At 39.3% G+C, this 15,074-nt stretch overlaps 1 protein-coding gene across 1 annotated transcript in view; it reads left to right on the forward strand.

Moving 5' to 3' along the window:
- Positions 1 to 15,074, forward strand: part of LOC136880060 (collagen alpha-1(XVIII) chain-like) — a 256,097-nt gene that overhangs the window by 161,272 nt on the left and 79,751 nt on the right. The window contains exon 9 of the mRNA XM_068228774.1: positions 12,625 to 12,719. Within this exon, the coding sequence (XP_068084875.1) occupies positions 12,625 to 12,719 (95 nt within the window). The remainder of the gene's footprint in view (positions 1 to 12,624; positions 12,720 to 15,074) is intronic.

Below are 15,074 nucleotides of genomic sequence, written 5' to 3' on the forward strand. Positions count from 1 at the left end.
ATAGCTGAGTTTAATAATAATGCAGGATTTGATTTAATTAAGTCACCTAAATGATGTTATAACTGACTAATGGCCGAGGCAGTAAAGGCGTGCTCGGTTCACCCGGAAGTACGTTGGTTCGATTCCCCGTCAGGTAATCGAAAAATTTAAGAAACGATTTTTTCACTTCTGGAGGTGCGCATGGCTTTGAGGTTCCCCCAGCCTACACCAAAAATGAATACCAGGTTGTTTTCTGGGCGACAAAGGCGATGGAGCATAGAACTAACCACTCTACCCCTCCAAGTGCCGAGGTTGTGGATAGTGGAAGCCTTTACCTTCCACCCCTCCAAGGGGTCTGTACAGAGATGACTTTGATTTGCTTGTATATGGTGTTATATTGAATAATGACTACGGGGAAGAAATTTGATTGTGGACGTTTTCTCTTTAGGCCTTTTAAAACTTAAATTACCAGCGTTTCGCCCCCAGTGTAGCATTGCGCTCATCAGTTGGATGGCTACACCTTTCCAAGACGGTGGCGTCTAATGCACCGTTGAGACACCACGAGGAGCTTGAATGCTTTTTACATTTGCAAACTACGTAATTACTGTAAAATAAAGCTTCCTTCTGGGAACATTTTTGATAGCAGTAGTGTAGTTTTGTCTTGTAACTTGAGGGTTTGACATATTGATTCTGCTTGATATTGAAAGATCCTTTGAATTTCCCCAATATTCGGTTAGTATTGGAGTTAGAGCACCCATTGAAATATGTTTATTCCGTGAGGTTAAATTAATCGTGCTGCAATTAACTTAGCTTAAGGCTATCATTTTAAATTGTTAAAGGGTGTAAATTTTCGGTATATACTCAAAGAGTTTAACTTGTCTAACTAGAGTGAAGGGAGCTTTCAATGTGTTTATTTAATAAATAATAATTTGTTTGAAATAGTCGAGCTGTGATATGGAGGATGCGGATGTCGTGGAAAATGTATGTAATTTTAGATTTAACATGAACTAGTATACTACGGTTAAATCAAAACTGTGTTTTAATTTCTATTTGTTCGTTCTGTAGAACTAGGTCGCGAACATCAATTTATTGATTCCATTTAATTGATTTACGGCTGTTGACTTCCCCAATTTGTTGGTAATTACTTCCTGAGTAAACATTGGTCAATAATGGGAACAAGGATATACGTAGTTTGATTTTACACCTAATTACTAAAACTATCATTAATGAAATTATATCCAATCCAGGCACACGTAAAAAAAATAGAAGTCCTGAAAAAAGGAAGAAGAAATGAACATGATAGAAAAACTCACCAGATATTGTCCTACCCAGATTCAATAGATGGTAGCCAGGTTACACTTTAATTAAGAACATTTGTATAACCCTAGGCAAGAACAGAGACGATCGCAGTGCCTTGTGTTAGTTAGCCGATGGCAAATATTTTCGTCGTGTGAAATCTCTTAACACAACCAGAACTTTTTCCTGTAGGTAGAATGAATATTCATAGTGGAATTTATCCTTTTGAGAAGATACAAAGCAGGAATTTTCGTTACAGATAATACTTCTTCCTTTAATTGACATTGATTGAATGCTGCAGTTCACGTACGAGATGCAATGAAAATTGTGACAGCTTATTTTAATCACTTGTAACTACGTAGGCAAATCAGTAAGTATCTGAAATTTTACTCTAATTGTCTTTGTGTTGGCTCTACGGTGTTATGTGCTCACCAGCCGCTAGATGGCACGGTGGTAGGTTTCAGCGTGATCAGATCAGTACAGCTTGTGCTGTTGCGACGTAAAGAAGGCCGCGTCTTTCTCTGTTTGCACCAAGGAAGAACAGCGTTCCGTAATCCATTTATTATGGCCTGGGAGTGTACCAGGAGCGGAAATTCATAGAAGACTTTCAGCACAATACGGGGACAATGTTTTGCCACAGCAAAGAGTTTACCAGTGGATTGAAGAGTTCAAAAGGGGTCGAGCGTGAAGGATGAGGAAAGATCTGGGCGTCCATCTGCAGCCGTAACTGATGCCAATATTGAACAAGTGCGTCATATGATCCTGAATAACAGACGAGTGACTGTTGATAATGTGGCAAACCATTTGTAGATTTGCCATGGTTCATCTCCGATGAACAGGTGAAAGAAGCGGTGCATACGTGGCTTGCTGAGCAACCAAAAACCTTTTTTGCAGAGGGTATCAGGAAGCTTGTGAAACGGTGGACCATGGGCATTGAAAATCAGGGTGACTATGTTGAAAAATATCAATAAAAAGTGTGTATTCTTTTTGTAATAAATTATAAAAATTGATTGCAGATAATTATTTATTTTCCCTCGCATACATTGGAGAAACAATCAATTATATGCGATACGAGCGTGTATTCTTTAGCATTCAGTGAAATAGAAGAGATTCGGATTGCCTTACCTATCATATTGCACCCGACAGGGACATGAACAAACCCCTGGTGATCAAGTGGACGCGCAATTCTTTGCCTGGTAACGAATTCGCGGGAACTCGAAGCTTGGAACGCCATGGGAGTGGCTAGAAAGTATTTCCACAAAGCAGGGCTAGGGAATCCGTGGATGAAAATAATGGAGAAGTTATCCCCACCACATGTTGTTGGTGTGTGGGAGAGGTACACTTTTCAGCGTCGTAATCTGGGAACCATCTTTAAAACAGCATGGCCAACTTCGTTTTCTAAATAAAGGAATAAAGGAATTTAATGATACCGCACTGCACAACGATTCAAAAGAGCTGTTCTTGATTTGTGAATTTATTTAGAGTGTGTTATGTCTTCTATGGTGATGATCTTCTGGTAGGAATAGATGATTACATAGCAGTGTAAAGTTACAGAGGCCATGTGTTGAACGCCTTCACACCCACCTGACAAGGGGAATCCTGTGAGCGAGCGGAAATTTGAAGACATTTATTTATTGAAGGAGATTTTGCGATCAGATTTCGTACGGGTGAGTCTTAGCCATAGTATATGATAACTGGTCACCTGATTATCGCACTATTGCGCCTCAAATACACCGAGAGCAGGGTATATAGGGGATTTGAGAAGGGGAAACTTCTCAGCTAATGTAAGGGTTTGGAAGCGTCACACCAGGGTGGTCGGTATTTTTCTCGCGAGAGACAGATGTGTGCCGGTATCGGGCTCTAGGTTCCTATGGTTTGAGTGCTGTTAATGCAGGGAATAGGCAAAACGACTTAATTCAAGTGGTGTATGAATTGAACTAAGAGGGATATAATTAAGTGCGCGGTAGAATTATTTTAACGATTTTTGAATAAAAAATTGAACTCATAGAATTATTATTATTATTATTATTATTATTATTATTATTATTATTATTATTATTATTATTATTATTATTTCCGTCGCCCGAGACAAAGAAGGGAGACGGGTAATATTAAAAGCATAATTTTGAGCAGTTATACAGGGGTTAATTCGGAGTCGTGCTATCAATAAACGACTAAAAATACTCTGTATTAATATATTTGATTCCGAGACATTGAATCAAAGTTCGGATCGATTAGTGCATGGTGACTCAGATGAACGGAACGGGTGTTAATCGTGTGTGTATCTGCGCCATACATCCTGAAGATTTCCAGTGCCTAGGACCATGGAGTTTTGCCGTTGCGGTCGCCGCAAACATATGGAATCGACAGCTATCAACATGGACATGAGTCAACACTAAACCTCAGGATGGACGTCCCATAGTTAACCTAGGCGTCATCGAGGGACAGTAAGGCTCAGTAACACCATTCTATTATGCATGACGTGAGGGGTACGGAGAATTTATTTTGAAATGCTGTAGCTATTAGGTGATAAGGATTCTCAGTTTGTTAAAATATGAATTTGTAAAGGTATGGCACAGAGTTTATTTTGTAACAAGTCTGAGTGACTTAATTTGTAGATATGAGAAAATTTGTTTGTGGGAATGTTTTCCTCCTCCATTTTATTTGGGGAATACTCTTAGTATCTTTGGGGTTACCTTTCTGTGCAGTTGATTTGAATATAATGGTGAGTATCATTAGTTCTTGGGATTGCTTGTGTAAGAGGGGCTGATACTCAACCGGCTGACCTGAATGAATGCCAAGTAATCGTAGTGTATATTATCCTGTGTGAAAGAAGAAATGTTGCTGTGAAATCACTCAGAGAGCCAAAGCGACGCCCTCCAATGAAATATATAGCTAGGTCCCATTTTTAAAATTGTAAACGACTATAGCGTGTGTTTTTGACAACAGTAGGACCCTAATTACACTTTGAATTGTGTGAAGTTAAAATTGCGTTTGTTAGTAATTAACGCGTGAGTTTTTATATTCATGAAGTACTTGTAAAGTAAAGAATTAATAGCCATGTGAGTCACGTAGGCCCCCCAGGTAGAGATTAGGCCCATTTTAAAAGATTAATAATAATAATAATAATAATAATAATAATAATAATAATAATAATAATAATAATAATAATAGAAGCCGGTGATTTGTTATTTAGATTTCTGTGTCTGCTAGGTTACCATCGGACCAGCTGTGTCAAAGTGTGTGTGTGTGGAGGAAATAGTCTGCTGAAAAATGCGTCAGGCGACGATGTTAGAATGGATTTGAAGTCAGGACTTACGCTGTGAATTTTTAAAGTCAGATTGTAGATGTACACATGTGAAGGCTTTTTGAACTGAGAAATAAAAATGGATTATGAATCACCTCGCTGTAAAGGGGGTGTTTGTTTATGAAGCGAATTGATGTGTTTATATGATATTTAAAGGGACAATATTCTTCTTTCCTTGACAGCGATATATTATGTCCCGTTGCCTCGCCTACGGCCGAGAGGGTGAGTGACTGGGGACTTGTATTCAAGAGTGAGCCTCTTGCATTTTTTGTGCCTTCAACCCCACACCGTGAAATCGTGATCCGTTATGTGACATGTAATGTTTTCTTGTATTTGTTCCTGCGTGAGTGCTAATTGATTCATTTCCCCAGCAGACTTAGTTAAATGTCAGAAAACAGAGACCAGGTTGTTTCTTTTTCGTAATTTTTTCATGCATGTAAAATCATAATTAGGGATTTCAGGTCCTCTGAAAACGTTGTAGATCCCGTGTTTGGCTTTGGGAGTGAGAATGCCAGTCTGAAAATGTGGGGACTGGTGATTAGTGTTCACCCGTGTTGTGAATATAATATCTGTATGTCTCGAGTTCTATGTGATTAATTGTGTTGTGATTTCATTCAGCGTCGACAATGGTGTCTACCATTGGTGCGACGGGTTCGTGTATATACAAGTGGTTGTTCGATTCGAACCCAAGGCATCTGAGGTTTGTGTTTGATTATGTTATCTAAGGTTATTCCAGTGGGAAATTGATTGATTTTAGATTAGGAGTTACTCAGATTTGTTATATTTAGGTATTATGATTTTGTTTGCCCAGTAATATTGGGAGTAGCTTCAGTGATTAAAATTAAATATTCCATACACGGGAAGTCATGAAATAGACACTTTATGAATGGTTAAACTCGGCCTTATGCCTAAAATTTGAACAATGCTCAACAAATTCAAACTATGTGGAATTCGATTGTGTACTCGCTTTGTATATTTGCGTCATTTTTCAACATCAAGATTATAATAAACCCCTTTGATTTTTTTTAAATTTCAGATATTGTTCTCATTCGATTGTAGTTATATTACATCCGTATTCTCCTGCCCTTTATCCCGCTAAGTTATTTATATATTTTTATGCCCACCTGATTTTAACCCAGATAACGACCGTGTAGATTTATCGCCGGAGGCTCTATGGGTAGAATGGGGGTGTAATATGTTCAATAATACTTTTTAGATGTTATTTATTTTTGTACCAGTACTTTCACCATGTCTGATAAATGGCTCTACAGGGTGTATCTAAATTATACCGGCAAAATTATCAGGGATGCTCTTCATGTTATATAAAGAACGATGATGCAATCGTATTGACGGAGAAAATTTTTCTTACCGGGCGAGTTGGCCGTGCGTGTAGAGGCGCACGGCTGTGAGCTTGCATCCGGGAGATAGTAGGTTCGAATCCCACTATCGGCAGCCCTGAAAATGGTTTTCCGTGGTTTCCCATTTTCACACCAGGCAAATGCTGGGGCTGTACCTTAATTAAGGCCACGGCCGCTTCCTTCCAACTCCTAGGCCTTTCCTATCCCATCGTCGCCATAAGACCTATCTGTGTCGGTGCGACGTAAAGCCCCTAGCAAAAAAAAATTCTTTTAGAGAAAATGAGATTACTTTGTTGCTTCCTGGAGTGCGATTCAAATTGAAGAACTCGTCGTATTTGCTGTGGCACAGCGAAATCGGCTGATGAAAGCTGTGAACTTCGATTAAACATCAGAAGACAAATACAATGTGTTATCAGCACTTTTATGGATACCAGTTCTGAGTGGATTAAGAAACCGATGGTTCACTTGTATCGACAAGAAAATTACCAACAACCATTCAAAATCAGAAGCTGGACTATTTCTGCTGCCTCAAACGTTCAAGTGAAACCATTTAATAAGCGTTTCATAAGATATATTTCAGTTCAGATTTTGATTACAATCATCGACATAATGCTATTTTCATTTCCCTTATGAGAATTCAGTCCATGTGAATTTTTCTGAAATACAATCTAGTTAAAATGATTTTTCACAGATATGTACGTAATCATGTCATGAAATAATACTACAGACCATATGAATATAAGCAGTACGTTCAATATTACTACTTGAGAATATAGTTGGCCAATGGGGCAGAAATAAATTATTAGTCTTTCACAGTTTAACCACTTAAATCTTGCGTTATAATCTCTCTGGATACTCATTGTGAATATTTGGATCATATTCATCTCGAACAAGTACACACATAAAAAAGTTGCTTCACTTCGGACCATAATATAACGTTGGGTCCATATGCGCCGTGCCCCAGGTTCTCGCCGTGGGCGTCGAGAATGAAGTTGTACCAAGTCCTTGAATCTTAAAGAAACAAAAACATAAACACACGAAGACATACAGAGGTAAAATATCAGATTTATTTATTACCCTCCGAAACAGTGAATGAGAGGCTCTGTATCAATACAGCTTTGTTTTTGTTTTTTTTCAATTTGACTTACAAAATGCAGAACACATTCAGCGTAGACGTCGCAGAGTGGTTTGTCGATCGTTACATTCACAAATAACTTTCCTTAATTCATCCCAGTCACGTCCGATAGTATTCATGCCCGGAAACATGGCGGCCACTCTAGTCGAACGATATCGTCATTTTGAAGAAAGTCTTTAACGAGAACATGGCGATGAATGTGCTCATTATCAACCATTAAGACAAATTCTCTTACGAAATGCTCTCGATACGGTGACACTATGGGTCGGATGTCGTTTCCGTATCGTATAGCCGTGGCATTGCCCTGGATGACTAGGAGTGTAGTACGGTGACCCCATATAATTCCACCCCAGAACATCACGGAACTGCCGCCTAAAATACGTGCTGGACAGTGTGTCTAAGACGTGAAGCCCGACCAGATTGCCTCCAAAAATGTTGCTGACGATAGTCAAGAACAAGGCTTATGTGATGCTTATCATTGAAAAGTACTCTTCTAATTCTGAAGAGATCATACAGCAAAATATTGCACCCATTTGTACTGCGTGCCAGGTTCTCACTCAGGCGTCGAGAATGAAGGTGTTCATAGCGCATTTTTTCTCAGCGTTAGAGTTGATAGGTAGCGACCAGCGGCTGCCTGAATTTCATTATTCAGCAGGGTGGCATTGGGCTCAGCGCTCCGTCGATCTCAGATTCGACTGCAGTAGTAATCCTTGGATGACCTGTGCGAGTCAAGTCATCAACTTCCTGTCTCCCTGTACTGCTTCTATGTTCGAACGATATCACTTTTATTACGGCTCACACGTTAAGCAAGTGCCGTTGTTGACCATCCTTCTTGACAGAATGAGACGTTCACATCTCTATATGGCACGTCGTGCCATCCCAGACGCTCACTATACTGCTTAGCACACACCTTTAATGCTTCCTCACTACTGCTACAATTTCAACTGGAATACTACTTCCCATTGAGCGTAGCGTTCCTCCTGTAAGATGGGTTACATGGAGTTGTATGTTTACAACAACGAGCTAGACGGAAGACTATAGAGCGGTGAACTGGTGTGCTATAGCCCTCTGGTAGGTGTCAAGGCGAAATAGGGACGCCATTTTTTTTTTTTTTTTTTTTTTGCTAGTGGCTTTACGACGCACCGACACAGATAGGTCTTATGGCGACGATGGGAGAGGAAAGAGCTAGGAGTTGGAAGGAAGCAGCCGTGGCCTTAATTAAGGTACAGCCCCAGCATTCACCCGGTGTGAAATTGGGAAACCACAGAAAATCATCTTCAGGGCTGCCGACAGTGGGATTTGAATTCACTATCTCCCGGATGCAAACTCACAGCCGCGCGCCCCTAACCGCACTATCATCTCGCCCGGTACGCCATAGTTTAAGCGCCAACCATGCAGTTGCATCCACTCACACAGACCGTAGTGCGCTATTCCTAGTAGATTAGATCGAATAAATTAACTACATAAAATTTGCAGTCTGTGTGTGCGGCATACAAGTGCACAAACAGTAGAAAAACGCAAAGGATATATCATATTTCAAATATGGTTTTTAGCACAGTAGGGGCTGCCTGGCCGAGGCGGTAAAGGCGTGCTCGGTTCGCCCGGAAGCACGTGGGTTCGAATCCCCGTCAGGAAGTCGTAAAATTTAAGAAACGAGATTTCCACTTCCGGAGGTGCATATGGCCCTGAGGTTCACCCAGCCTACACCAAAAATGAGTACCAGGTTAATTCCTGGGGGCAAAGGCGGCCGGGCATAGAGCTAACCACTCTACCCCATCACGTGCCGAGGTTAACAATGGTGGAAGCCTTTACCTTCCACTCCTCCAAGGGTCGTCATGGCCTGTACGGAGGTGACTTTGCTTTGCACAGTACGCAGTTGTTGGTGCTTGTAACACAATCCAAAATATGTGAAGTAGGTCTGCTTTTCTTTTCTTTTCTTTTCTTTTCTTTTCTTTTCTTTTCTTTTCTTTTCTTTTCTTTTCTCGTTTCTTTTCTTATATGAATTGACGAAACAGTGATACGCGATATACGGTATCCTGCCTGGATGAGTGGCTCAGACTGTAGAGCCCAAGTTAGCAGATTTGAACCTCACTCAGTCCCCGGTTATTTGAAGTTGCTTAAATACGTCAGACTTGTGTCGATAGATTTACCGGCCCGAAAAGGGAATCCTGAGGGACAAAATTCCAGAACCTCAGCGTCTACGAAAGCCGTAAGAAGTTGTTGGTAGGACTAAAAACCAATAACATTATTTATTATGGTATTCTAGAGGAGTGCGACAGGCTTCGGCAGCCGACACAATTCCTATCCTCGCCACTAGATTGGGGTTCCATTCATTCCATTCCTCACCCGGTCGAATGACTGGAAACAGGCTGTGGATTTTCATTATGGTAATCTAGTCTTGTCATATCCCATCGTAGCTTAAAGACGTGTCTGAGTGGGTGCGGTATGAGCCAAATAAAAAGAATCGCTATTACCAGAAACTTCGTCCAAAAATATGGATGTGAATTATTCAGGTTAATACGAGATTTAAGATCATTAACACAAGAAGGACTGTCCTCTTCTTAAACAATTAATTTAAACGGTTTATCGTACAAGCTTTTGCTCTGATTATTATTATGTATTAATTAATTGATTTATTATTCGCTAATCTGTCAACTAGGGACCACGTTAAGTTTCATTATACATTCTGGCGTTTACTCAGTTTTCGATTGACCCGGTAGGTTTTAATTACCTCGCTGTGTCGATCAGGGCGTTCATCCGACCACTTTGCACCAGTTGTTCGCATCACCTCCCGGAAAGCCACAAAAGTCACAATGCTTTTTCCTGAAATGGTCTCGTTTGTGCGCATCATATGATTGTAAACCTATTTCTTCGAGGTCTCCCTTGATGTTAACGGCAGACTCCATGGCTAACTGGTTGGCATGATAGCCTTTTTAACGGGTTCGATTCCCTACTGGGTAGAGGATTTTAACCTTAGTTGTTTAACGCTCTAACCCGAAAACAAGGTTCTTACGTCGTCTTCAACAAAAGTAATCATCCTATAGGAATGGCCCTCTCCTCACAGACTCGCAGATCGCCCAAGGATGTCAACTCGTAAGATCTGCACCAAGCCTCTCCGGATGCCATATTCATTATATTATTTTTATTTTTATTATTATTATTATTATTATTATTATTATTATTATTATTATTATTATTATTATAAGGATATGAACAATTTCCATCATAGTACTGTATTGTTTTTCTAACTATAATTGTATTCATTTCATTATAGGTTAATTCAGTGCATTGATTTATTAAAACAATTCCAAGTAAGATTACTATATCATATTCACTAAACAAATCGTATGGAGAAGAGCTTAATATATATTCCAATATTCCTTAGCAAAATCTCGTAGATACGTACCTGTGTACTAATCTAATAATGAGTCTTCAATCTCTTCGGTTATAAACTTTCTAAACATTGCTTTATTAGAACGATTCCAATGATATGAATAATTTCTCCATCTTATATTATTTTGTTCAAGATTTTCTGTTCTATATTTTCATTCTCTCTAAGTAGTGGTAAATGTATTTAATGGCAAATGTATAGTGAGTTCATTCTTAATATCTGGAAATGTATCATTTTCCTTCTTTGTGCAACATATAATGATGTATATCTTGTATTTTCAATGCCCTTTTAAAGAGATATTCTGCATTTTGAGTGCTTTCCTAATTAAGAAAATTGTGAATTACTTATTTCTACACTCTGTGTACTTGCTTCATCACCACGCCCATTTCTTTTGATGGATTAAAGCATGGATTCAAATAAGGCGGCGCAACAGCCACTCTATAGCCTTCCTTCTAGCTCGTTGATTTATAGTCATCCTAAGGGTCGGCTTTACAATCTTTATAGGACAAGCTAAGAGAGCAATACCATCTTACTGACACACAGGGATGATGCAAAACTTTTTTGAAACATGTATACAACCAATTTTGACCTGTGATTCGTCTGTAGTTTCTTATGAAGGCAGTCGTGTTTGGAATCCTTGTCATTGCCAGTACGGTATTAGAAATGGATCGTCATATCTCATTGGTTCGTACCGTATTCTACGAAAAATGTTAGGACTTGTTGATTATGGTAAAGATCGGTAGTACAGTGAAAGCTCCAAGCTCAATGTGTGTAATTTAAAGGTATATATGTACAGTATGTTTCTATATATGTATTACAGAATTATTTCGTACCTATAACAATAAGTATTTAAGTAGTTGGCATTCGTAGTCAGGCTCCATGGCTAAATGGTTAGCGTGCTGGCCTTTGGTCACAGGGGTCCCGGGTTCGATTCCCTGCGGGGTCGGTAATTTCAACCATCATCGGTTAATTTCGCTGGCACGGGGACTGGGTGTATGAGCCGTCTTCATCATCATTTCGTCCTCATCACGACGCGCAGGTCGCTTGCGAGCATCAAATCAAAAGACCTGCACCTGGCGAGCCGAACATGTCCTCGGACACCCCCGGCACTAAAAGCCATACGCCATTTCATTTTCAGTTGGCATCCATATAAGGAAATCAGGTTTCAAAATGCCCAGAGAGAATTGTTGTTTAGAAAAATGAAATTAATATTTGTAGCACAAAATTTAATATCGGATTATTTAAGGCCGATGACCTACCGTAGATGTTAGGCCACTTTAAAAATAATAATCATCATAGGCTAATTTATTTAGTAAGTCCCCTTAATGTACGTTTCAGGAAGACATTTCACCGTTGCGCGTGAGAAAACCGCTCCCTGTTAATATTTTGGAGGAATACATATCTAAAGTTAAAAACTTCACGGTTGTTCCGTATTGAACAGAGAATCACACAAGTAATTTTAATGTAAGGAAATACACCTTTTCAATACATACAAAGCTGTTGCACATAAGTTATGCTACAACATTTTTATTCTCATGAAGGTACCGGTTTCGACATGTTTTCAATATCATCAGCCTTTCGTAAAACCAAGCAAGAGAATAAATTCACATAATATAGCTATATTATGGCAACAATATACACACACTAGGTAAAATTTGTACAACATAAGACTATTATGCCGCCAACGCTTAGCAGTCCTCATATATTTTATATAACCTATAAGGCTGACTATGACATTGAAAACATGTCGAAACCGGTACCTTCATAAGAATAAAAATGTTGTAGTATCACGTATGTGCAACCGCTGTACATATGTTATGAAGAGTGAGAATTCCTTGAAAATATTCCCACAATATTCAACCTTAGATGGCAGAACGTTACCGTCAAAATTTTTAAGCCAGAATAGTGGCTTTTTGCATGTGAAATGACGGTTTCTCTATTCTATAATAGTTTTATTAATAAATGCACGTAAACTGCTTGCAATGTGGGCTGCGGACCGCGAACAATAACTTGGAGCAGTAGCTGGACTAACGAGTAGACATCTGCCTCGACAGAAGCATAGTCATGACCTGCATTTACTCGTGATAGGGACAATCCTACCATTCGTAAAAATAGATTTAACAATCTCATCCATTTCAACTTTGTTGTTCTTTTGCAGGTGAACCAGGGCGGGACGGAACACCTGGAATTCCGGGAAACCCAGGACCCCCAGGACCTCCTGGAAAGTCAGAGTTTGCTAATTATGACGTAAGTGCCTCATTGTTTTGCATGTAAAGTGATTGAGTTGCAGCCTGTTATGTCTATAAGTATGAGTTTAATGTTGTCGTTTTTTTAACACTGATTTAGGACGGAAGGCATCTCGAGAACATTTCTGTTATCACCAGTCCTGTGTGAGTCGATATATGTTTCAGTTAATTTTATGAATTTCAGCATGTTGAAAATGAGTAGAAAGTAGCGTCATGCAATCTTTTGCATATTCATTGCAAAAGATTTGAAGCTTGAAGTCAACAAAACTGTATACGCATACATGTTTCCACTTTGATGTTAGTCTGAAAATTAATCAACACATATGGTATTTGTTTCTTCTTTCCTTCTCCTTTGTTGAGTACCTTACCATTCTAATAGTGACATAGATGTTACATAATGTATTACTACGTAGAAACTATAGAAGACTCAAATCATGATCCTTTCCGATGATCGTAAGCAGACTGTGGCAGATTCCTTTACTAAAATCTCACGCTTAGGTTATGCATACAACTTCTTCGTGTAGTCGAGATTTTCTATAGTAAATTTGGAATATATGTGCGAAAACAAAAGCTGCAATAAAAGCCCCATCTCCTCAGATTACGGGCGCGTAAAAGAAATTCTGCAGGGCAGAAGTTGCCATCTCGCATTCTCAGATAAACATAACAGTTGTTAATGAGACGTTCGAATCGATAATGTAATCATTTTCCGAGCAATATAATTAATGTACATTGTATGGTTCGGAATTCGTGATTGGATGTTATTATATAATATATTGATTGTTGTGACCTATATCTGACACTAAAAATTAAAATGTTAATATAACTGAAATATTTAAAATTGAAATGGATCTAATGGAAATCATACCTGGTAAACAATGGTATTCTGCGAGGATAACAAGTTTAAGGATCGTGGCATAAAAGACTTTTCGTTTTGAAATGAAAAATGTTCCTTTCATTCTTTCTCTCTTTCTAGAATACTTCAAGTAAATCGTTTTTCCGTACAAGGAAATATACGAATATAACTAACACTGCGTAAAAAATTCTACAGTTGCTGACTTATTGCTCACTTGATGATCGATAACCTGAAGGTGCCTGTTGTTGTTCTTATAATTCACTTGCAGACAAATACTTTGAGGTTACGCCAAATTATTCTGCTCTCTGTTTATGTTATATTGGCAGTTTGCACAATTTTTATACAGAAAATCCAGCTTTTTCCCACCATGAGACAAATCACGAACTAATCTCTCTCTAGAGAAGAAAGGGGTCGTGTTCGTTTCCATAGCGACAATCGCTTCAGATTTATCACCTTAGACATATGATACTAACTCCAGAAAGACTAGCTTAACCCCAGGGCGGCAGCTTTATTTTGATCTATATACTGCCCTCTTTATCATCATCCTCCCCTTTACCAACTTTCAAATAGCACTTGGGGACTACAATTTTCATTTCCTCGTTAGTCTTGAGTAGGAAATGAACTTGCCGGAATCTAGGAGATGGACTAGGGTGGCAGAAGTGAGCTCTTTTCCTTTTGTGTACGCTCGGCATGCGGAATACAGTTTACATTTGACATCCTTACTGTAATCTTTTTTAAGATTAACATATTCTTCATTTATAGAACATTAAGCAGGTTAAGGAGAGGGATAGTTGGATGGAATTTATCGATAGTTAACATGCAAACATTGAACTTAATGTTGATGTCACTATCGCCGGGTTCAGTTGCTCAGTCGTATGAGGCGCTGGCTTCCTGAGGCCAAGTTGGCAGGTTCGATCCTTGGTCAGTCCGGTGATATTTGAAGATACTCAAATAAGTCAGCCCCGTGTCGGTAGATTTACCAGCACGTAAAGCAACTCGCGTGGGACAAAATTACGGCTCCTCGGCATTTCCGAAAAGCGTAAAAGTATTTAGTGGTACGTAAAGCCAATAATATTATTCATATCGTCATTTTTCGAGTGTTCGGGTGCACGGTTAAATGATTAGCGTGCTGGCGTTTGGTCGCAGGGGTCCCGCGATCGATTCCCATAATTGAAGCGATGCGCTGAAAAGGGATCTAACCAACATTTTTTTTCTGAAAGTGAGGTTTCATCGGAATAAGGATCTATATAGACGTTCCTGCATAGTGGAGTAGTCATGTGGAAGAATGTGTAACTTGGTTGCTGTGCTAGAGGGTGGAGAAATTCTGTTTCGCGCAGAAAAGGGATCTAACTCCAGTTCCTGATGGCGTTTTTCACAATTAACTCATAATAGAGATTTCGGTTATTAGACTCCTATTCGGTGCATCGCTTCAATTGGTTAATTCTGCTGGCAAAGGGGCTGGGTGCGTGTGTCTTCTTCATCATAATTTCCTCGGCATCAAGACGCGCA

The sequence above is a fragment of the Anabrus simplex genome, chromosome 1 (genome assembly GCF_040414725.1).
Source record: "Anabrus simplex isolate iqAnaSimp1 chromosome 1, ASM4041472v1, whole genome shotgun sequence".
Classification (NCBI taxonomy): Eukaryota; Metazoa; Arthropoda; class Insecta; order Orthoptera; family Tettigoniidae; genus Anabrus; species Anabrus simplex.